The sequence below is a fragment of the Loxodonta africana genome, chromosome 6, assembly GCF_030014295.1.
Source record: "Loxodonta africana isolate mLoxAfr1 chromosome 6, mLoxAfr1.hap2, whole genome shotgun sequence".
NCBI classification, from domain to species: Eukaryota; Metazoa; Chordata; class Mammalia; order Proboscidea; family Elephantidae; genus Loxodonta; species Loxodonta africana.
The window spans coordinates 140,109,995-140,133,219 of NC_087347.1; the positions used below are offsets into that span (position 1 = coordinate 140,109,995).

Sequence of the window (23,225 nt, forward strand, 5' to 3'; positions counted from 1 at the left end):
AATCACAAAAATAAATGAAGATTAAAAAAAGGCTCAAAACAGGGAAACAGCAATGTCATTGTGTAAAAGAAAACCATATCAAAACAATAAAGAGGGACTAACAAATACAGTCAAGAATCTTTCATATGGAGAGGAAGTTAAGGCAATATATACAGAAACAAAAATTAAGTTTAAACTTAGAAAAATATGGGTAAATATTAAGGTAACCAAAAAAGGAGACTAACAATCCAACGCATCAAAATAAAATACAACAAAAAAATAGATTCAGCAAAAACAAAATCAACAACGAAAAAGTGGAAAACATAATATATAAAGATGAACTACTGAGCACAGAAAATTCAGTGGGAAAAAGGAACTGTCAACACACAAAAAAAGACATCAAAATGACAGCACTAAACTCATACCTATCCATAATTACACTGACTATAAACACACTAAATGCACCAATAAAGAGACAGAGAGTGGCAGAATGGATTAAATACACGATCCATCTATATGCAGCCTAAAAGAGACACACCTTAGACTCAGAGACATAAACAAACTAAAACTCAAAAGATGGAAAAAAACATACCAAGCAAACAACAATCAAAAAAGAACAGGAGTGGCAATATTAATTTCTGACAAAATAGACTTTAAAGTTAAATCCACCACAGAGGATGAGGAAGGACTATATAATGATTAAACAGAAAATATACCAGGAGGATATAACCATATTAAATATTTATGCACCCAATGACAGGGCTGCAAGATACATAAAACAAGCTCTAACAGCACTGAAAAGTCAGATAAGATGGTTCCACAATAACAGTAGGAGACTTCAACACACCACTTTCTGTGAAGGATAGAACATCCAGAAAGAATGTAAATAAAGACACGAAAGATCTAAATGCCACAATCAACCAACTTGACCTAACAGACATATACAGAACACTCCACCCAACAGTAGCCAAGTGTACTTTCTTTCCCAGTGCACACGGAACATTCTCTAGAATAGACCACACATTAGGTCATAAAGCAAGCCTCAACAAGATCCAAAGCATCAATTTATTGCAAAGCATCTTTTCTGACCATACGGCCATAAAAGTAGAAATCAATAATAGAAAAAGCAGGGAAAACAGATCAAACACTTGGAAACTGAACAGTACCCTGCTCAAAAACGACTGGGTTATAGAAGACATGAAGGACGGAATAAAGAAATTCAAAGAATCCAATGAGAATGAAAACACTTCTTATCGGAACCTTTGGGACACAGCAAAAGCAGTGCTCAGAGGTCGTATTATATCAACAAATGCACACTTCCAAAAAGAAGTGCCAAAATCAAAGATTAAGCCCTACAACTATAAGTAGAGAAAGAGCAACAAAAGAAACCTCAGACACTACAAGAAAGCAAGTAACGAAAATTAGAGCAGAATTAAATGAAACAGAGAACAGAAAAACAATTGGGGTGAAAGGGTTAACAAGACCAAACGCTGGTTTTCGGAAAAAATTAACAAAATTGATAAACCACTGCCCAAACTAACAAAAGAAAAACAGGAGAGGAAGCAAATGAATAAGAAATGAGATTGGCAATATCACAACTGACCCAACTGAAATTAAAAGAATCATATCAGGCTGTACTCTAACAAATTTAAAAACCTAGATGAAATGGATGAATTTCTAGGAACACATTACCTACCTAAGCTAACACAAACCGAGGTAGAAAAACTAAATAAACCCATAACAAAAGAAGAGACTGAAAAGGTAATTAAAAAACTCCCAACAAAAAAAGGCTCTGGCCCGGATGTCTTCACTGGAGAGTTCTACCAAACTTTCAGAGAAGAGTTAACACCACTACTACTACAGATATTTCAGAGAATAGAAAAGGACAGAATACTTCCAAACTCCTTCTATGAAACCAGCATATCCCTGATCCAAAACCAGGTAAACATACCACAAAAAAAAGAAAATTACAGATTTATATCCCTCATGAACTCAGATGCAAAAATCCTCAACAAAATTCTAGTAAATAGAATTTAACAACATATCAAGGACAAAGTGCGATTCATACCAGGTATACGGGAATGGTTCAACATCAGAAAAACAATTAATGCAATCCATCATATAAATTAAACAAAAGACAAGAACCACATGACCCTATCAACTGATGCAGAAAAACCTTTGACAAAGTTCAATGTCCACTCATGATTAAAACTCTCAGCAAAATAAAAACAGAAGGAAAACTCCTCAGAATAATAAAGGGCATTATACAAAGCCAACAGCCAACATCATCCTAAACGGAGAGAGCCTGAAAGCATTCCCCTCAGGAACAGGAGCCAGACAAGGATGTCCTCTATCACCACTCTTATTCAACATTGTGCTGGAGGTCCTAGGAAGAGCATTTGGCTAGATAAAGAAATAAAAGGCATTCAGATTGGTTAGGAATAACTAAAAGTATCTCTATTTGCAGATGACATATCTCATACACAGAAAACCCTACAGAATCCTCCAGAAAACTACTGAAACTAATAGAAGAGTTCAGCAGAGTATCAGGATACAAGATAAACATACAAAAATCAGTTGGATTCCTCTACACCAACAAAAAGAACATCGAAGAGGAAACCACCAAATCAATACCATTTTCAGTAGCCCCCAAGAAGATAAAATACTTCGGAATGAATCTAATCAGAGACATAAAAGTCCTACATAAAGAAAACTACAAGACACTACTGCGAGAAACCAAGAGAGGCCTACGTAAGTGGAAAAACGTACCTTGCTCATGGACAGGAAGACTTAAATTTGTAAAAAGGTCTATTCTACCAAAAGCCATCTATAGATAGAATGCAATTCCAATTCAAATTTCAACGATATTTTTTAATGCAATGAAAAAACAAATCACCAACTTCATATGGAGGCCCCGGATAAGTAAAGCATTACTGAAAAAGAAGAACAAAGTGGTACTGGTACAACAACAGATACACAGGCCAACGGAACAGAATCAAGAATCCAGACATAAATCCATCCGAATATGAGCAGCTGATATTTGACAAAGGCCCAACCAAACCAAACTAAACCCAGTACCGTCCAGTCGATTCTGACTCATAGCAACCCTACAGGACAGAGTAGAACTGCCCCCATAGAGTTTTCCAAGGAGCACCCGGAGGATTCGAACTGCAGGCCCTTTGGTTAGCAGCTGTAGCACTTAACCACTACGCCACCAGGGTTTCTGACAAAGGCCCAAAGTCACTTCCATGGGGAAAAGGCAGTCTCTGCAAAAAAATGAAACAAGACCCATACCTCACTCCATGCACAAAAACTAACTCAAAATGGATCAAAGACCTAAATATAAAATTTGAAAGGATAAAGATCATGGAAGAAAACATACCGACAATGCTAGGAGCCCTAATACATGGCATAAACAGTATACAAAACATTACTAACAATGCACAAATGCTAAAAGAAAAACTAGATAACTGGGAGCTCCTAAAAATTAAACACCTATGCTCATTCAAAGACCTCACCAAAAGACTAAAAAGATTTCCTATAGACTGGGAAAAAGTTTTTAGCTATGACATTTCCCATCAGTGTCTGATCTCTAAAATCTCCACAATACTGCAAAAACTCAACTACAAAAAGGCAAATAATCCAATCAAAAAATGCACAAAGGATGCGAATAATCACTTCACTGAAGATGACATTCAGGTAGTTAACAGATACATGAGGAAATGCTCACAATCATTACCCATTAGAGAAATGCAAATCAAAACTACAATGAGATACCATCTGACTCCAACAAGGCTGGCATTAATCCAAAAAACATAAAATAATAAATGTTGGCGAGGTTGTGGAAAGACTAGAACACTTATACACTACTGGTGGGAATGTAAAATGGTACAACCACTTTGGAAATTGATTTGGCGCTTCCTTAAAAAGCTAAAAATGGAACTACCATAGGATCCAGCAATCCAACTCCTTGGAATATATTCTACAGAAATAAGAGCCTTTACACGAACAGATATATGCACACCTATGTTCACTGCTGCACTGTTTACAACAGAAAAAGATGGAAGCAACCAAGGTGCCCATCAAGAATGAGTGGATAAATAAATTATGGTATATTCACACAAAGAAATACTACGCATTCATAAAGAACGATGATGAATCCGTGAAACATTTCATAACATGGAGGAATCTGGAAGGTATTATGTTGAGTGAAACTAGTCAGCTGCAATGGGACTTTTTTTTTTTTGTATGAGACCGCTATAATAAGAACTCAAGAAATACTATGAACAGAGAGGAAAGTATTCTTTGATGGTTACGAGAGTGAGGGAGGGAGGGAGGGAGAGGGGTATTCTCTAATTAGATAGTAGATAAGAACTATTTTAGGTGAAGGGAAAGACAACACACAATACAGGACAGGTCAGCACAACTGGACTAAACCAAAAGCAAAGCATTTTCCTGAAAAAACCAAATGCTTTGAAGGCCATTGTAGTAGGGGGCAGGGGTTTGGGGGCCATGATTTCAGGGGACATCTAGTTCAATTGGCACAATAAAATCTATTAAGAAAACATTGTGCATCCCACTTTGGAGTGTGGCGTCTGGGGTCTTAAACGCTAGCAAGCAGCCATCTAAGATGCGTCTATTGGTCTGGACCCACCTGGAGCAACGGAGAATGAAGGACACCAAAGACACAGGCTCATTACGAGCCCAAAGGACAGAAAGAGCCGTCTAAATCAGGGACTACATCAGCCTGAGACCAGAAGAACTAGATGGTGCCTGGCTACAGCTGATGACTACACTAACAGGGAGCACAACAGAGAACCCCTGAGGGAGCAGGAGAGCAGCGGGATGCAGACCTCAAATTCTCATAAAGAGCCAGACTTAATGGTCTGACTGAGACTAGAAGGACCCCAGAGGTCATGGTCCCCAGACCTTCTGTTAGCCCAGGACAGGAATCATTCCCAAAGCCAACTCTTCAGGCAGGGATTGGACTGGACTATAGGACAGAAAATGATACTGGCGAGGAATGAGCCTCTTGAATTAAGTAGACACATGAGACTATGTGGGCAACTCCTGTTTGGAGGGGAGATGAGAAGGCAGAGGGGGACAGAAGATGGCTGAATGGACATGGAAATACAGGGTGGAGAGAAGAAGTGTGCTGTCTCTTTAGGGGGAGAGCACTAGGAGAACAGAGCAAGGTGTATATAAATTTTTGTATGAGAGACTGACTTGATTTGTAAACTTTCACTTAAAGCATACAATTAAAAAAAAAAATGAGGTTTTGTGTTATGGAAGGACATCCATCAGAAATACCAATAAGTAAAGCTTTCCGTGCAATGGGAATTAAGCTCCTATTATATTTATCGACAAGGCTAATTTTATGAACCCAAAAATCAATTCACCCAAATCCTAATACTATAACCACTCTTCTCAAAATCCACCTATTACACATTCTCCCACAGCTGCACGTACAAAGCATTTCTGTTAACCAGCACAAACTGGCCCGCATACCTGTTTGGAAGGTAGGATTTGCTCCAGGGTACATGTTAGGAGAATAGGCAGGAGCTGCTGCTGCATAGCCCATGGGGAAACCAGCTGGAGAAAAACAAACATGAAACAATCTGATGTTATAAAGCTAAGCAGTAACATGATTTCACAATCAGGACTCCCACAAGTCTGCACACTGACGTACCAAGGCCCCCACAGCATTACCTGTGCCAGAACATAACGTCCTTCCCCAGAACTTCAGTAGATCACATTCAGAATCCTATCTTTTAAACCTGTGATTAGGTGCCTACAACCTTCGAGAACTGAAAAATTTGAGCAAAAACTGAGGTATAAGCCCACAGTCCAAGTAGCAAAATCATAACCACAAGACACACATACAAAAGCTGAAGTCAAGAAAGCCCCAACAGTTAAGGCAGTTATTCCACATTCTAATCACCTTAATGCTTCGCAACAGTAATAAGAGTGCTCAGCGCATCCTGTGCTAGGTCCTGGTTTATTCTGTTAAGACTTGAAGGGGGTACCGTTCATCTGCTTTCACTCTATCAAGTATGAAAAACAGATTAAAATCTTACTTGGATTCAAGACTGTTTTTGCTGCTACCCATGAGCAGCAAAAGGTGTTTTAATAATTTAATTTATTCTCGTTAATTGCAAATAAGTACCCATATTACTGTACATTTTCACCTAGAAGCTAATTTTTTTTTTTTTTAAACCAACCAACTAGTTGCCATCAAGTCTATTCCAAATCATGATGACTCGTGTGTCAGAACAGAAGTCTGCTACATTGGGTTTTCAAAGGAAAGGCACTGTTTAAAAGTTCTAATTTAATTTCAGGTTTCTTCATATGCTGCCAATCCTCAATTTCTATCAGTCAGGGTGTAAATGTCACTGACCTCAGTCTCTGACTGAGGAGCTCTAATGGCACCACAAGCACATAGGAAATAGAAAAAACAAATTTCACAATCTACTTATTTGAAGAAACTCTCAAGCAATATGATCTTTACTAATACAAATGAGTATTTCTTAATCCCTAATAAGACTAAACCCAACCACTAATAACACGCACACAATAGAAACATAAAATATGTAGTGCTATGGCTAAAATCCTGCTGTCAGGTGTCCACCACCAGCAGCGGCCTTAGCCATGTGTTTAACAACACCTGTGAGGCAAGCACTCACCTTCTGCCTGGCCCACTCCAGTTCACAATGTAGGACATGCCACTCATTTGGATAACCAGGGGCTTTTTCTATATCCAGACACACAGCCAATGATGCCCCAGGCTCACTAGTCTTAACTATTGTCATTAACTAGTTTTGAGAAGCTGTAGCTTCTCTATTCCTGTCTTATTTCATCTGTAAATAAACAAGTTGAAATAGAACAGCAGTCTTCAGGAATAAATGAATAACTGTGTTAAGGACACCCAGAGGACAGTGTCTCCTAGGACACTTGGACCAGGACATTCAAGGCAGAAAAGGACCCCTGAAGGGACTGTGGTGGTAACAGTAGCCAAAGTGAGGAAACAATAAAGACAAGATGAAAACTCGGGGCAAGTTCTGAGTGAAATTCCAAAGATAATAATACCTTTGTGAATCCGGATTTTTAAAGGCTCTGAATAAAGTTCCTTGCGTGAATTCCTCACATGGGTGGCCAACACAGCCTGGAAGTGCTTGCTACGCTGTCCTGCAGGTTCACTTGGAACTCCTCATCTCAGGACAGGAGTCTTCGACCCCACTAGTCCCCAGGAATCCCTACTTGGAAGTGCCCAGCTCTCACCTCTCATATAAATCCATTGCTTCAGAGTTGCTTTCCTGTCTCAAAACTGACCCTCCTCTACGTCAGCAAAACCTATTTTGGGTTTCCCTCCTGGACTATCACTTTCCCCATTTGCCCTCTCTCGTTAGCAGAGCACAACACGTAGTGGTCAAATGTTTTATCAAGTTAAGTCCTCTTGGACATCAAGGACAACTCTGACTTGAAACAGGCCTAGAATGGTCATTTTGAAGAGTAGGTCGGTGGTTTTCAATCTGTGTTCTAAGGGCCTTGAGAGATTCTTTAGAGGTCCCAGCTGCAGGCAGAGGAAGTCCAAGTAGGCTCTGGAGCCGGTCCTCAATTTACCCACAGGAGCTGCTGTGATATATCTTATTCCAGGAATCCATTTAGAATTAAAAAAAAAAGACTTCATTATTAAAAAGTTTAAAAAGCCACTGACCTAGATCATATCCTGTAGGCCACTACCACTATCCCAACAACATCTGTATTTCCTCATCTCTCTCCATAAACTCTACCTGTAAATTGTTAGGGGGAATCATCTGCTTCTATACTTGCTTTGCTAGAGTTTGCTTGGTCCTTCCTATCCTAACCTTCTGGAGGTGGGGCCAAGGTGGCAGAGGAGTCAGATGCTTCCTGGGGTCATCTCACAACAAAGACCCAAAAAAACAAGTGAATTGATTATATATGACAAGCTAGGAGCCCGAACATCAAAGGCAAAGCTGAGGAATCAGACTGAGTGGCAGGTGGAGGGAGAAAGGACTCAGAATCAGCAAGGAGTTGCCAGACCTGACCCAGCGGTAACCAGCACCCTGCAGGCCGATTCCGCTGCCGTGAGCACAGTGAGGCAAGCAGAGGTACGACGAAGATTCCACTCAACCCACCAGAACAAGTGAGAAGCAGCCCTGGATAGGCAAACGGCCTATCACGATCCAAAAATACCACTTCAGGAAAAACTTCTCTCCCACTCCCTCTCCCTTCCCGCTCTGCACCCGACTGCATCCCCTGGGCCAGAAGGACCCTGCACAAGCCCTGAGCTATTTTCCTGGCCTTGGAGAGGGAACAGATTAACAAACGGGAAAAAAATAATCTGTCGGCTGCCCTAAACCAGGAACTCACAGCAGAAACATCTTCTTTGCCTAGGCACAGGCATAAGGGGTCTACGGACTTTGAATGCCTTTCACCCCTGCAAAGACCTGTGTGGGCTCATTGCACAGCGTAGGCTCTCATTAGCACAGTACAACACGGTATATACCTGAAGTCTAACTTCACTGTATAAGCTATATGGTGGAGAGGCAGGTTCATGTCATTTAACACTGCTCTGCCTATTAAGCAGGGTCCTGACCTACCCACATCAGGGGCCTGAGGACTGGTGGCTCCACCCATGATACCCAGCCACCTGCGACAGGGGTCCAAGATTAAGTGGTGTCTCCCAGTCCTTACAGCCAACAGTATCGGGTGCCCACAGTCTAGCTGCAAAACCCACCCACCTACACACTGTAGGGAACAGGGACATGCTTGCCTCACAGACATTTAGACAGTTGTCAGCCCCATGCCTTGCTCAGCATGTGACCCCCTACTGTAGCCAGACACCTGTACCTACACCAATCACCCCTGCTCGTCTACAACTATAGGTGAGAACCTGCACCACACACTTGGTAACCAACTACCTGCATACCTGAGCTGAATCCATACAAGAAAAGTGAACAGACTCCTGGGCTCACATACTATTAACAACTCTAACCACCTGGTGACAAGACATTAGAGTTTCCCAAGGGGCCAGTAACCAAACTAGCTCACTCGAGCAGCCTATTTGGGCACATCAAAACAACACAAGAAGCTAGGATGCAGTAAGCAAACATAAAAAAAAAAAAAAAAATACAATACCTTATTGATGGCTCGGAGACGATCCCCCATTAAAAAAAAACCCACTGCCGTCGAGTCAATTCCAACTTATAGGGACCCTAGGGGGCAGAACAGAACTGCCCTATAGAGTTTCCAAGGAGTGCCTGGTGGATTCGAACTGCTGACCTTTTGGTTAGCAGCCATAGCACTTAACCACTATGCCACCAGGGTTTCCTTGGAGACAACAGTCAAAATCAAATCACATAAAATGGCAGACCACAATGCCTTCAGCAAGCTCCCAAAACAAAGAATCAAAAAATCATCTGGATGAAGAGAACTTGCTGGAATTACCAGAGGTAGAACACAAAAGATTCATATACAGAACCCCTCAAGAAATCAGGAAGATCAGGCAAAACAGAACAAGCCAAGCAGCACACAGACTAAGTATTAGAGGAACTTAAGCAGATTCAATAAGAGCATAATGACAAATTTAACAGGCTGCAAGAATCCATAGAGAGACAGCAAACAGAAATTGAGACGATTAACAATAAAATTTCAGAATTAGACTATTCCATAGAAAGTCCTAAGAGCAGAATTGAGGCAATCGAGGTCATATGAGTGAGATTAAAGATAAAGCACTTGGCACCAACTTATCTGAGGAAAAATCAGATAAAAGAATTTTAAAACATGAAGAAACTCTAATATGTGCAACTCTATCAAGAAGAATAACCTATGAGTGCTTGGAGTACCGGAATTGGTGGGGGGGATAGAAAATACAGAGAGAATTGTTGAAGATTTGTTGACAGAAAACTTCCCCGATATGGTGAAAGATGAGAAGATATCTATCCAAGATGCTCATCAAACCCCATACAAGACAGATTCCAAAAGAAAGACACCAAGACATATTATAATCAAGCTTGCCAAAACCAAAGATAAAGATAAAAGAATTTTAAGAGAGGCTATGGATAAACGAAAAGTCACCTACAAAGGAGAGTCAGTAAGACTAAGCTCGGACTACTTAGCAGAAACTATGCAGGCAAGAAGGCAATGGGATGACATATACAAAGCCTTGAAGGAAAAAAATTGCCAGCCAAAACTCTCTCTCAAATATGACAGCGAAATTAGTATATTTCCAGACAAACAGAAGTTTAGGGATTTTGCAAAAACAAAACCCAAATTACAAGAAATACTAAACCAAGTCCTCCAGTTATAAAGTCAGTAACATCAGGTAACAACTCAAAACTAGAACACAGGACAGAACAACCAGATATCAACCCAGACAGGGAAATCACAAACATAAATCAAAGCTAAAAGGCTCAAAACAGGGAAACAGAGGCATCATTACATAAAAGTTGACAACACTAAAAGAAAAAAAAAGCCTAAATAATGTAGTCATATTTTCATATGGAGAGAAAGTGAAGGCGATATAAAGAAATCAAAGATTGGTTTAAACTTAGAAAAATAGGGGTAAATATTAAGGTAACCACAAAGGACACTAACAATCCTGCACATCAAAATAAAAAGCAAGAAAAACATACTCAGCAAATACAAAATCAACAACAATGAAAATGAGGAAAAGAAAATATATAAAGAAAAATAACAGCACAGAAAATTAAGTGGAACAAAGAAACTGTCAACAACACACAAAAAAAGACATCAAAATGCCAGCACTAAACTCATACCTATAAATAATTATGCTGAATATAACTGGCCTAAATGCACCAATAAAGAGACAGAGGGTGGCAGAATGGATTAAAAAAAAACACGAACCATCTATATGTTGCCTACGAGAAACACACCTTAGACTCAAAGACACAAACTACAACTCAAAGGATGGAAAAAAATATATCAAGCAAACAACAATCAAAAAAAGAGCAGAGTGGCAATATTAATCTCTGACAAAATAGACTTTAAAGTAAAATCTACCACAAAGGATAAGGACACTATATAATGATTAAAGGGTCAACACACCAGGAGGACATAACCATAATAAATATTGACGCACCCGACAGGGCTCCAAAATACAAAAAACAAACTCTAACAGCACTGAAGAGAGACAGACAGCTCCAAAATAGTAGTAGAGACTTCAACACACCACTTTCCGTGAAGGACAGAATATCCAGAAAGAAGTTCAATAAAGACATGGAAGATCTCAATGCCACAATCAACCAACTTGACCTTATAGGCATATACAGAACCTATCCTAACCTACACACAGCAGGTGTTTTAAACAGCACAATGAACCACCAGCAATGGGGGTGGGGGGCTGTCAAAGTCCCTCACTCTCTCTAGAGCATCCTCTGCTCCTTCCCCGCCCCCCCATCCCACCAGCCACCTTTCCCCCCCTCCCAACACCTTGATGCAGAGCCTCAGCATGGCCCACCTCACTATCTTTAGTCCAACAGTTTCCACCTCGGTTGCACAAAACCCCCACAACTTTGAAAGGACTGCCACCCAGGATGCCCCCACCCCCGGCACTCTGCTTTGACTGGTCTTGAGTGGAACACCAGAATCATTTTCCTTAATCTCTCCAGATCATTCTAATTTGCAGGGTTCCAATGAACAGGGTTGAGAATCACTGTTTCTTCCCATTCCTGTCAGTCTTCCTCACTATAGACAGCAATGCCATCCTATGAATACCCTTCACAGAGGATACCATGGGCTGTCTCATTCAATATCTTCTCTCCATTCCCTTTCTGGCATAGAGAGTCTAGAAAGCTAAAAATTACACTGCCCAGGATCCCCTGCGGCACGGGTTTGGGACTGATCCCAAATCCTAATCACTTATATGAGACTCTGATCACTTTATGACAGTAAAAAAAAAAACTTCAGAATAGCAAAAAATACCATAAATTTATTTAAAAAAAAAAGACAAACTAGGAGAAAATATTTGCAAATTATTTTGACACTGAGTAAATATTCTTATATAACTATTAAAAAGAGAACAAAAATCCAACCCTATTAAAAAAAAAAAAGTCATGGTGAGAGAACTGAAAACTACAACTATACTGATATCATTTCTAACATCAGGCTAGCAAAAATCCAAAAGCTTGACAACACACTTTTGTTAGTAAGGTTTTTGGTAAACATACACTTGTCGTAGGAGTACATAACAATACAAATCCTATGAAAAGGAACTCGGCAATATCTTAAAAACTGGATATTCATTTACTCCCACCCAGCAATCCCCCCTCTAAGAATCCACTGTGAAGACAATTCCCACAAACACAATGAACATAAGCATGAGGCTATTCACTGCAGCATTATTTGAATGACGAAACACTTCACACAACCCAAGACTGGTTGAACAAACTGGTTGAAAAGCCCCCCAAAATAGAACATTGTACAGCAATATTGTGTAAAAAGGGGCAAGGCAAGCCTTGTGAGCTGATATGAAGTGATTCCTCAAATACGCTGGGCCACCAAAGCAAAGTGCACACCAGCACCTGCATTTCCTTCCAGAAAGAATCTACTGTTATGCCATGAAGAGTTTCTGGGCTGATGTTTAAACTTAGAAAAATAGGGGTAAATATTAAGGTATTTATAAGCAGCAGTGCCTTCTGGATCTATTTCTGTCTGAGGCAGGCCTCCGCTAACTGGCCATCCTGGGCCCTGAGCTCCCCAGTCACAGTAATGCATTGCAGTCTGACGCGGTCCCTACCCGATCCTGCTTCCTCTTCCCCCTCCCCTTCACAAGTGTTGTGTCCCAGAAAGTCTGCACCCCTAACTGCATCTCAGTGTCTGCTACCTTTTGTGCCTGGGAATACCTGTCAACTCTGGGCCTGGGTAGGAGGCTGAGCGCAGGCTGTCCTGGGCAGACGGGACAGAGACAGAGAGTTTTGGTGGCCTTGTAGAGAATGTAGTGATGAAACATCTAAGGAGCTTCAAAACCAGCTAAAGTCCCTTTAAGACACGTACCAAATTCCAAAGCTACCCTAGCAGAAAGCTAAAAAGCTAAAGTGAAAATCAGTGAAATGCAAAACAGAATTTTTCACACTCCCCTGATGCTGAAGAGACAAAGATCAGAGTTTGGGACCCACTAGGGGGATGGGTCCTGGTGAGCAAGGCAGGCTCAGAGAAGCCCTGGACTCTAGGATGAGGGCAAAACAAACTCAGCTTCTGAGCGCATTAAGGAGATCAGTCACCACTCTATCTTGACTAGCAAAGGAACACATTAACTGGACCACCTGCAATTTTTAATACAACATATATAACCGATATTCCATCAAAAACACAAGGCATGCCAGTACGGGACCAGTTGACCAAAAGACAAATTGACAAAAGAAACAGACTCATGAGTGATCCAGAGACTAGAGTCAGCCAACAAAGTCTTTAAAATAACTCTGAGTTATGTGTTGTAGAAAACAGAAGATGAAGAAGATAGATGAAAAGACTAAAAGAGCAGAAGGCGGCATAATGAAATGACAGCAGATCATTAGAAAGCACCTATACTGAAACTGACAGAGAGAAAAAACAGAAAATACAAAAAAGGGCACAAGAGACATGAAGGACAGAATGAAATGGTCTAATATGCTTGTACATGAGTCCCAGGAGAGAAGAATGGAGCAGAAAAAAATATTTGAAGAGCTACTGCTAATTCAACCCACAGCATCAAGAAGCCCTTGAATGCCATGCAAGATAAATTCGAAGAAAATCACATCTAGTCACATCATAATAAAACAAAACTATTTTAAAAGCAGCAGAGGGTAGGGAAAGAGACATTACTTTCAAAGAAGCAAAAATAATTCTGACAGAAACCAGAAGGCATTACAATTGTATCTTTAAAGTGCTGAAAGAAAACAACTGTAAACCTAAAACTGAACACAGTGAGGTAGGCTGAAAAATGGCCCCTCAAAAGATACTGATATCAAATCCCCGGAACCAGTGAATGTGACTTTATTTGGGAAAGGGTCTTTGCAGAGGTGATTAAGTTAAGGATCTTGAGATAAGGTCATTCTGGATTACGTGGGTGGGCCCTACATCCAATGACTGGTGTCCTTACAATACACACACAAAATTAACAGAATTTGAGGAGGCGGTGTGATCATGGAGGCAAAGACTGGAGTGACACATCAACAAGGCCATGTCAAGGAATGCTGACAGCCACCAGAAACCAGAAGAGGGCAGGCAAGTAGGAATTTTCCCCGGGGACCTCCAGAGGAAATATGGCCCTGCCAACCCCTTTATTTTAGATTTCTGGCCTCCAGAACCATAAGAAAATAAATTTCTGTTGTTTTAAGCCACCAAGTTTGTGGTAATCTATTACAACAGCCATAGGAAAATAAATACCGCCAGCAAAAATATCCCCCCAAAATACAAGTAAATACATTTTTCACAAACAAAAACAAAAATCACTGCCAGCAGACCTATAGTAAAAGAAATACCAAAGGGAGTTCTTCAGGTAAAAGGAAAATGATACCAAACAGAAACACAGAAATACAGAATGCAATGAAGAACACCAAAAATAGTAAATGTACAAATAAATATAAATGCTGACTGAACAAAATAAAAATAGTAATGCCTTAAGTCGCGGCAACAGTAACACACAAGGAGGGGATAAAAATGCTATAATCTATAGCAAAAAAAAAAAAAAAACCAAACCCAGTGCCATCGAGTCGATTCCGACTCATAGTCACCCTATAGGACAGAGTAAAACTACCCCATAGAGTTTCCAAGGAGCGCCTGGCGGATTCGAACTGCCAAGCCTTTGGTTAGTAGCCATAGCTCTTAACCGCTACACCACCAGGGTTTCCATAACCTTTACAGCAACCACTAAAAGAATAATAGAAGAATTTTTTAATTAATAAAAGGAAAAATGAATAAAAATATACTTGATTAGAAAATAGTAAGATGGTAGCAAAGGTCCGATTCAATTATATCAGTAATTACATTATCCTAATTAAAAGACTAAGTGTTACTTGGAATTGTTCCCTATTTTCAAGTAAATGTAAATAAAAAGGAAAATTAAAATTTTAAACTTCTCTCAATTTGCTGAAGAGTATAAAAGCACTTTCTTGTAATGTGAGTTTTTGGTACTGAGGTTATGCTAGCCTCAAAATACTGAAAGCACATAATTTCCTACATGAAATAACTCCTGGTTAAAAATTCCTAGAATGTTTTCTATTGCCAGTATTAAACACTTACTGATACAGATAGTGTTATAAAAGTCAGAGAGAATAAAATACCAAAACCAAGAAAATAGGCAAAATAGATTCAAAGAAATAGTAAAGTGAGGAGAAACTACACAAAATTTAAAATTGCTTTAAAGCTACAGAAATTTTCTTTTATGCATTATTTTAAGAATTGGCTCCCAAGCCACGGCAACCTCGTGTGTTAGAGAGCAGAGCTTTCCACAGAGCTTCCTTGGCTGCAATCTTTATGGAAGCAGATCGCCAGACCTTTCTCCCATGAAGCATCAGGTGGACCTGAACTGCCAACCTTTCTGTTGGGAACTAATTACAAACTGCTTGCACTACCCAGGCTCCTATAATTTTAAGGCTAAAAGGAAAAAAAAATTTTTTAAACCTAAAAAGTATTTTTCTCCAATTCTTTTGACCAGACATCACTAAACTATAGCCCATAGGCCAAATCCAGCCCAGCACTTGCTTTCATAAAGTACTGGAACACAGCCACACTTGTTCATTTCGTATTACTGCCTACAGCTGTTTTTGTGCTACAAAGGTTTAGTTGAATAGTTGCAACACAGACAGTATAAACCACTAAGCCTAAAATATTTACTATCCGTCCCTTTATATAAAGTTTGCCAACCCCTGCTTTTGACCAACCAAAGAGCAAGTACAGAGTTTATGTATCTGTCTCCTCACAACCATACACAGAAATGGTGTATGGTAGGTGATCAATATTTTATTATGTTGACTATTAGGTAATGTTATAAGTTTTGGCTACTTTCCTAGGTCCTGATCCACTCAAGATCCTCTTTAGCTACTTAACATTCTATTTAAATTAGTGTTGATACTTTAAAGACTTTAAAAGTAGGTCTTACCATTAAATTATCTTTCACCAATTCTGAAAAATTTTGTCACTCCTTTTTTCTCCACTCTCTCATTTTGATCCTTCTGGAGCACTTAATTCTCAACCTTCTCATTCTGGCTCTGTATTTCTTAACTGATCTCCTATTTCTCCCTTCTCCATGTTCCATTCCAGTTTTCTCTTTAGCAATGGGTTTATCTGCAATTTAACCTGAATTTTGTTCAAATGCTATTTTTCATTTTTCCAGCATCCTGTTCCTCTCTTATATTTGTGATTCCTTCTTTCACATCTTCAATTATTCTAAATGTGTTTATATGTGACATGGTCTCCACCTAATGGTTCTATCCAGCAGCCTGTCATGACTGCTGACTCTTACTTGATGGATAACAGTGTGCCTGTTGTTATTTGCACTGCTGGCAGACAGAACTTGGTCTGTGGGAACCCAACAGAACCCAAGATGGGGAGCCATGCCTCCAGAGCAGCTCTGCATGTGCTGCTGCCAAGTACTCCAGGGGTGACCTAGGCTAGGACTATTTTTTTATGCTACTTTCACAATTTCTGGACCCCCCAAAGAACAATACAAATTAGAACTCCAAACATCCCCGAATGGTTATAAATTCTTAGGAAACCTTATGCTCCCCCAATCCCACCCCCAGAACCAATCCAGAGACAAAGTTTTTGCTGGGCCAGTGAATTAATATTTTTGTGTACCTAAATCCATTTCTGTCAAGTCATTCCGACTCATAGCAACCCTACCAGACAGAGCAGAACTGCCACATAAAGTTTCCAAGAAGCAGCTGGCGGATTTGAATTGTCGACCTTTTGGTTAACAGCCAAGCTCTTACCAGATTTATGAGGGTAACTCCCTGCCTCACATGGTCCTAGGACCTCATTTTCTGTCCCCAGGTAGATTATTAAAACTCACTAATAGCGAGTGCCGCCAGGGCAGGCAAAACATTACCTCAACGGCCAAAGGCACTGGTTATTCTATCACTTCATATTTGGTCAAAGATATTTCTCTTACTTTCCTGGAAGCTCACCTTTTTAAAAATGTTTGTTTTATTAAACTTTCTAGGGGTTTTGCAAACAATGTGATTTTAGGGTAATATCATCCACCTTATTTTCAAAACACACAATAAAGTGTAACATTCAAATTAAAAACTACTTGTTCAAAGTCACCAATTAGGACAACCATTCGCTACTCTTGACCAACCAGCTCCTATCCCCCTAATTTTTGTTTCACCTCCTCCTCCCTCACAGTTCATGTTTGAGCTAGCTGACTCCACTAAGGGTGGAGGAGGTGGCTCAGGCTTAAGTTAATCTGTAGGATCCCCTGGCCTGGGGACTGGCTCAAGGATGGGCGGAGAATGGAAGCTGAGTCCAGTCAGAAAGAATCCTAGGATAGGGAACAAGAACCTCCACTGGGCCTTCCTGTTGGACAGAGATAAAAAAAAAAAAAAAAAAGAGAGAGCTGCTGGGAGGTACTAATCACCATGGAGAAACCACAATGGGGAGAACGACCAACACTGAGGCAGTACTGAAGAAGTGAAGCTGAGACCAGAAAACAGAGAAACTAGATCCTAGTCGCAACTGACCAAGCCTTCAGCAAAGCCAGATCTACCTCTTGATTTTTCGATTCCAGGAGCCAATGAATTTTCTTCCTTAGTTATGCCATGTGGGGTTGGGTTTTTCAATTGAAAGCGTTCTTAGTGACATGGAAATTTACCTAATGTTCAAAGGTCAAGAATGAAAACAAAATTATACTTCCTTACCTGGATAACCAATTCCTTTGGCATTTGCATAGGGAACCCCAGAAGATCCAGGGCTATAAACAGGATTCATGATTTCAAGAACTAAAAGGAAACAAAAAACATGAGTTAATCAGTGCTTTTGTTCTCAGATTTTTCTCCAGCATCAGTCCCAGAAGAACAGGTGGTACCAAGAGTTCCTTCTCTAGTCTACTACAAAGCAATGCCATGTCATGCCGCTGCCAGCCCGAAGAGAAGACAAACAGCACACGTCTTAATGAGCACCCACCAAGACACTGCAAATTTTCCTTTACAGCTCTCTTCAGACCATCAGAGTTAAGGAGGAAAAAAGTGTTCTGTGTCCCTACCTAAAACAGTTAAAATAAATAAATAAATAAAATCAGCAAATAACCTAAATGTCCTTGTAACAGAGAAGGTAGTTTAAACAAACCAAGGCATAGCCAAAGCCTGAACTACTTTGCATCTGCTTTTCAAACTGTTTTAAAACAAGAGATTGGTATAATCTTACGTGAAAAAATTAGAGTATGATACTGCATCATGCAGTATGATCCCAAATTTACATCTACACGTCTAGGCATGGGCACCCCTGACACAAACAAGTAAGTCTGGGAAGAAACACGTGAAAATATTAACAGCGTTTGTCTCTGGACGAGGTGGGTTTAGTTTTCTTTCTGCACTTTATTTCCTATAAAACTTCTGTTTAAAAATATATATTTAAAAAAATCTAGCTACAAACCCAGCAACTCCTATTAACCCATACAATATTTTAACAATTATAAATCTAATTTTCTCAAAAGTTCAAGAACTTGTACAGCAACAACCACAATTCTACCCCTTTTCATTACTATCCCCAGCAAGCTTCTCTTAATTTTAAAACCCAATGTATTCTTAAAAGTATGAGCTTAATTAAGACTATTCAGTGTTCCTAGTGTGATAAATTAGTCACTGACTTATATTACCAAACAACTGTTTAATTTTTTTAAGCTTCTAAATCAGAAGTCGGATGCCCTGACAACTACAACTACAGTTTGATTAGTCTAGACTGGTACCGTCCAACAGATGTTTGCCTGCAATGATGAAAATGAGTTATGTCTGCACTGTCCGATAGCCAGCCAGGAGCCACATGTGGCTATTCAGCACTTGAATAACAAGGCCTGTAATGGATCTGATTTTTATTTTTACCTAACTTTAATATAAATTCAAATAGTCACATCTGCCTAGAGGCTACTACATTAGACAGTACAGGTCTAGAAAAAAGATTAGAGAAAGAAACCAAGGACAGAAAGATAGCAAGTAGGCAGGACAATCAATTGTGTATTTTACCCCACAGTTTAAGAATTAACAAATTGGTAACTGCCAATTCCTATTATCCTGCACTTTTGAACCATTCTTGGCAACACAGGAATTGTGGAGGCAAAAAAAAAAAAAAAAAAAATTTTTTTTCCCAAACATTTTATCTGTATTTGTGGGTCAATTGCCATCTCTGAAGAAGTGAATACTTCCCCAAACTCTTCCTCTGTTCTGTGCCAGGATCTAAATCTACTTTCTTAATGAATTCAGGATAAACAAAGCACTATGCAAAGGCCAACAGAAAATAAAAGAACAAGTCACAGTCCCTGTTCAGAGTTAAAAGTTCTCGAAAAGTCCTAAGAAAACTCTGCAAAGATGGAGATGTATGTCTGCACTGTCCAGAAACAGCCACTAGCCAAATATTGCTACAGAACACTTGAACTGTGGCTAACACAAAAGGAACTAAATTTTAATTTAACTTTAATTCTAATAAAATTAAAGTCACATGTGGGTGATAGCTATCATACTGGACAACACAGGCCTAGTAGGAAGAAGACAAGAGGCATGAATATCGGCAAAATGGGGCAGTGTCAAGAGCCACAAAAAAAAAAGAACAGAGTGTTCTGAGGGTTGAGTGGGGAGAGTAAATTCAATGCGGGAGGTAAGAACGGTCAGAAAAAAACTTAAGGTGCTAGTATTTGCAATAAGGAGTCCCTGGGTGGCACAAACTAGTTCACATGCTCAGCTGCCAACTGAAAGGCTAGAAGAGCAGGTCCTCACAGAGGTTCCTCAAAAGAAAGGCCTGGTGATCTGCTTCCGATAAATCAGCCACTGCAAACACCATGAAGCCCAGTTCTACTCTGACACACATGGGGTCACACCATCAGTCGGAATCAACTTAAGAGCAGCTGGTATTTACAATTAAAAAAAAAAAATTTTACAATAAGCCCTAAATAACGGGTAGCATCCTGACTAGCCACAGAAATGAGAAAATGAATGATGCATTCTAGGAGTATTGGGCAATTTGGTTTATTTGGAGCTGAGGCTACACGTAGGACACCAGGAAAAGATTATAAGCATAGATTAGGTAAGACCATCATGTGTAGACCCTTAAGTGTGGGGCTGAACAGGCGATGCCCTCTGACAGGCAGTGAAGCTCATGAACAGCTAGCAGTTAAACACAGTTACTATATGACCCAGCCATCCACACTATTATACTACCAAGAGAAATGAAAGCGTATGTCCACAGAACAACTTGCACTCAATGTTCATATAATGATGCACAATAGTGAAAAAGTGGAAACAACCTAAATATCCATCAACAGATGAATAAATAAGCAAAATATCGTATGTCCACACAATGGGATATTATTCTGTCATAAAAAGGAAGAATGAAGTTCTGATGCCCACTATGACATGAATAAACCTTGAAAATATGAAACTGAAAGAAGCCAATCACAAAAGGCCACATACTGTACAATTCCATTCATATGAAATGTGCAGAATAGGCAAATTCATAGGCAGAAAGATTAGTTAGTCATTGCAAGGGGCTGGGGAGGGGAGAAAGAGGAGTGGCTGTTAATGGGTATGAGGCTTCTTTTTGGGGTGATGAAAATATTCTAGAAACTGATAATGGTGATAGATGTACAACTCTGTGAACATACTAAAAACCACTTAACTGTGTATTTTAAAAGGGTGAACTTTATGCTATGCAAATCATGTCTCAATAAAGTAGTTACAAAAAAAAAAAGACCAAAATATATAAAGTTTCTAAGACAACTCAATCAAAAAAAAGGGGGGGGGGCAGGACTTGACAGGCATTTCACCAGAGAAAATCCAAATGAACAACAAGCACATGAAAAGATGCTCAACATCATTAGCTGTTGTTGTATGCCACTGAGGCAATTCCAACTCATAAGGACCCTATATGACAGAGTAGAAATGCCCCCTAGGGTTTCCTCAGCTGTAACCTTACCATAGCAGATCTCCAGCTCTTTTCTCCCACAGAGCCTCTGCTGGGTTCAAACAGCTGACTGCTTAAGCACTGCACCACCAGGGGTCCTTTCACTAGCCACTAACCCATTGCCATTGAGATGATTCCAACTCATAGTGACCCTATAGGACAGAACTGCCCTAAAGGTTTCCTGGTGGATTTGAACTGCTGACCTTTTGGTTAACAGCAGATCTAATCGCTGCACCACCAGGGCTCCTCACTAGCCATTACCAAAAAAAAAAAAAAACTCATTATCAGTGAGTCGATTCCGACTCACAGTGACTCTACAAAACAGAGTAGAATAGCCCCATAGAGCTTCCAAGAAGCACCTGGTTGATTCGGACTGCCAACTTTTGGTAAGCAGCTGCAGCTCCTAACCACTATACCACCAGGGTTTCCACTAGCCATTAAAAAGGGAGATGGAAATCAAAACTACAACGAGACATCGCCTCACCCCTATTAGAGTGGCAATACCAAAAAATGGAAAACAAGTTTTAGCAAGGTTGTGGAGAAACTGAAATCTCCATCCATTGCTGGTGGTAACGGAAAACAGTGCAGCCACTGTGGAAAAATTGGACAGTTCCCCAAAAAGTTGAACACAGGACTACCATATGACCCAGCAAACCCAATCCTAGGTATATACCCAGAAGTGAAGGCAGGAATGCAAACAGAACCCTGTATGCCAATGTTCATTGCAGCACTTTTCACAATAGACAAAAGGTGGATACAACCTAAATGTTCATCAACAGGTGAATGGATAAACAAAATACGGTATACATACACAATGGAATACTACTCAGCCATATAGAGAAATGAAGTCCTGATGCATGCTACAACATGCATGAAACCTGGAAACAACATACTCAGTGAAATGAGTCAGCTGGAAAAGGACGTATATTGTATGATTTCACTTACATGAAATAAGGAAATATATAGAAACCAAAAATCAGTGGTGGTTACCAGGGGTGGGAGGAAGGGGGAAAGGAGAAGTTTTTGGTTAGTGGGCACTGCATTTATATTAATGGTGGTGGAAAAATTTGGAAAAGGATAGTGAGAATGGTTGCACAACTTGAATCATTTAAAATTGCTGGGACGCAGCATGTTCTGTTATGTATGTTTTCACGATAAAATTTTAAAAATGAAGGCTAGTACAGCAAGACAATGCTTCATGAGGATTATTAATTTGGCAATGGGATGCAGACAGTTCAATCGACTGGAGACTAAGACTAAAAAAAGAAATAAGGGGTTTACAAGACAGAGCTAGAAGACCAAAGCTTCAAAGACTCTGCCTTGCTTAATGTTTCTTCCCACCACTGTGTTCTAGCAGCAGACTCAGCATTGTTACAATCCATGATGATATCTAAAAATTATGCACAACAGCCAAAAGGTGGAACAACCTAATCGCCCACCAACAGATGAAAGGATAAACAAAATGTGGTACATACATACAGTGGAATACTACTTAGGCAGTAGGAGAAATGTCCTGATACAAGCCGCAGTAAGGATGGAGCTTGAAGATATTATACTGAATGAAATAAGTCAATCACAAAAGGACAAATATTTAGTATGACCTCACTTTTATAAAAAAGAGAAGAAAAGGCTAATGTACTTGTAACAGTGCTGCTACCTCCCATTCACTGCCTTCTAAATAGAAACAAGGATTTCTTCACCCTCCCCATCCATCATGAAATCCAATCCCCACAGGCACTGCCAACTTGTCCCACTTTCCCTCCACTCAGATAAATCTCAAGGGGATTCCTTTGCCTCTAAAACAACATACAAATGCTTGAATTCAATGTCCCCAAAATCTGGCCCCAGCCCGCCATTCTTACCTACGGTATTCTTTATACCTTTCCCATTTTGCCCATGCTGTTCTCCCTGCCTGTGAGGTCCTGTACTAACCAACCTTCAAGGGCAGACTCAAGCATCCCTCTCTTCAACTTCCCTACCTTTAAATCACCACTAAAACAAACAAACAAACAAAACCTGTTGCCATCGAGTTGATTCTGACTCATAGCAATCCTACAGAACAGAGTAGAATTGCCTCATAGGGTTTCCAAGGAACAACTCGTATATTCGAAATGCTG

General features: G+C 39.9%; 1 protein-coding gene across 7 annotated transcripts in view; it reads right to left on the minus strand.

Moving 5' to 3' along the window:
- The window catches only part of FAM168B (family with sequence similarity 168 member B), an 80,111-nt gene that overhangs the window by 50,793 nt on the left and 6,093 nt on the right, over nucleotides 1-23,225 (minus strand). For 3 of the 7 annotated variants that reach the window (XM_023556103.2, XM_003416668.4, XM_023556102.2), the window contains exons 2-3: nucleotides 17,859-17,939; nucleotides 5,488-5,571 (exon numbers count right to left, since the gene is read on the minus strand). In XM_023556103.2, the coding sequence (XP_023411871.1) occupies nucleotides 5,488-5,571; nucleotides 17,859-17,928 (154 nt within the window). In that variant the 5' untranslated portion in view covers nucleotides 17,929-17,939. The other 4 variants (XM_023556105.1, XM_023556104.1, XM_023556106.2 and 1 more) reach the window with 4 other exon arrangements.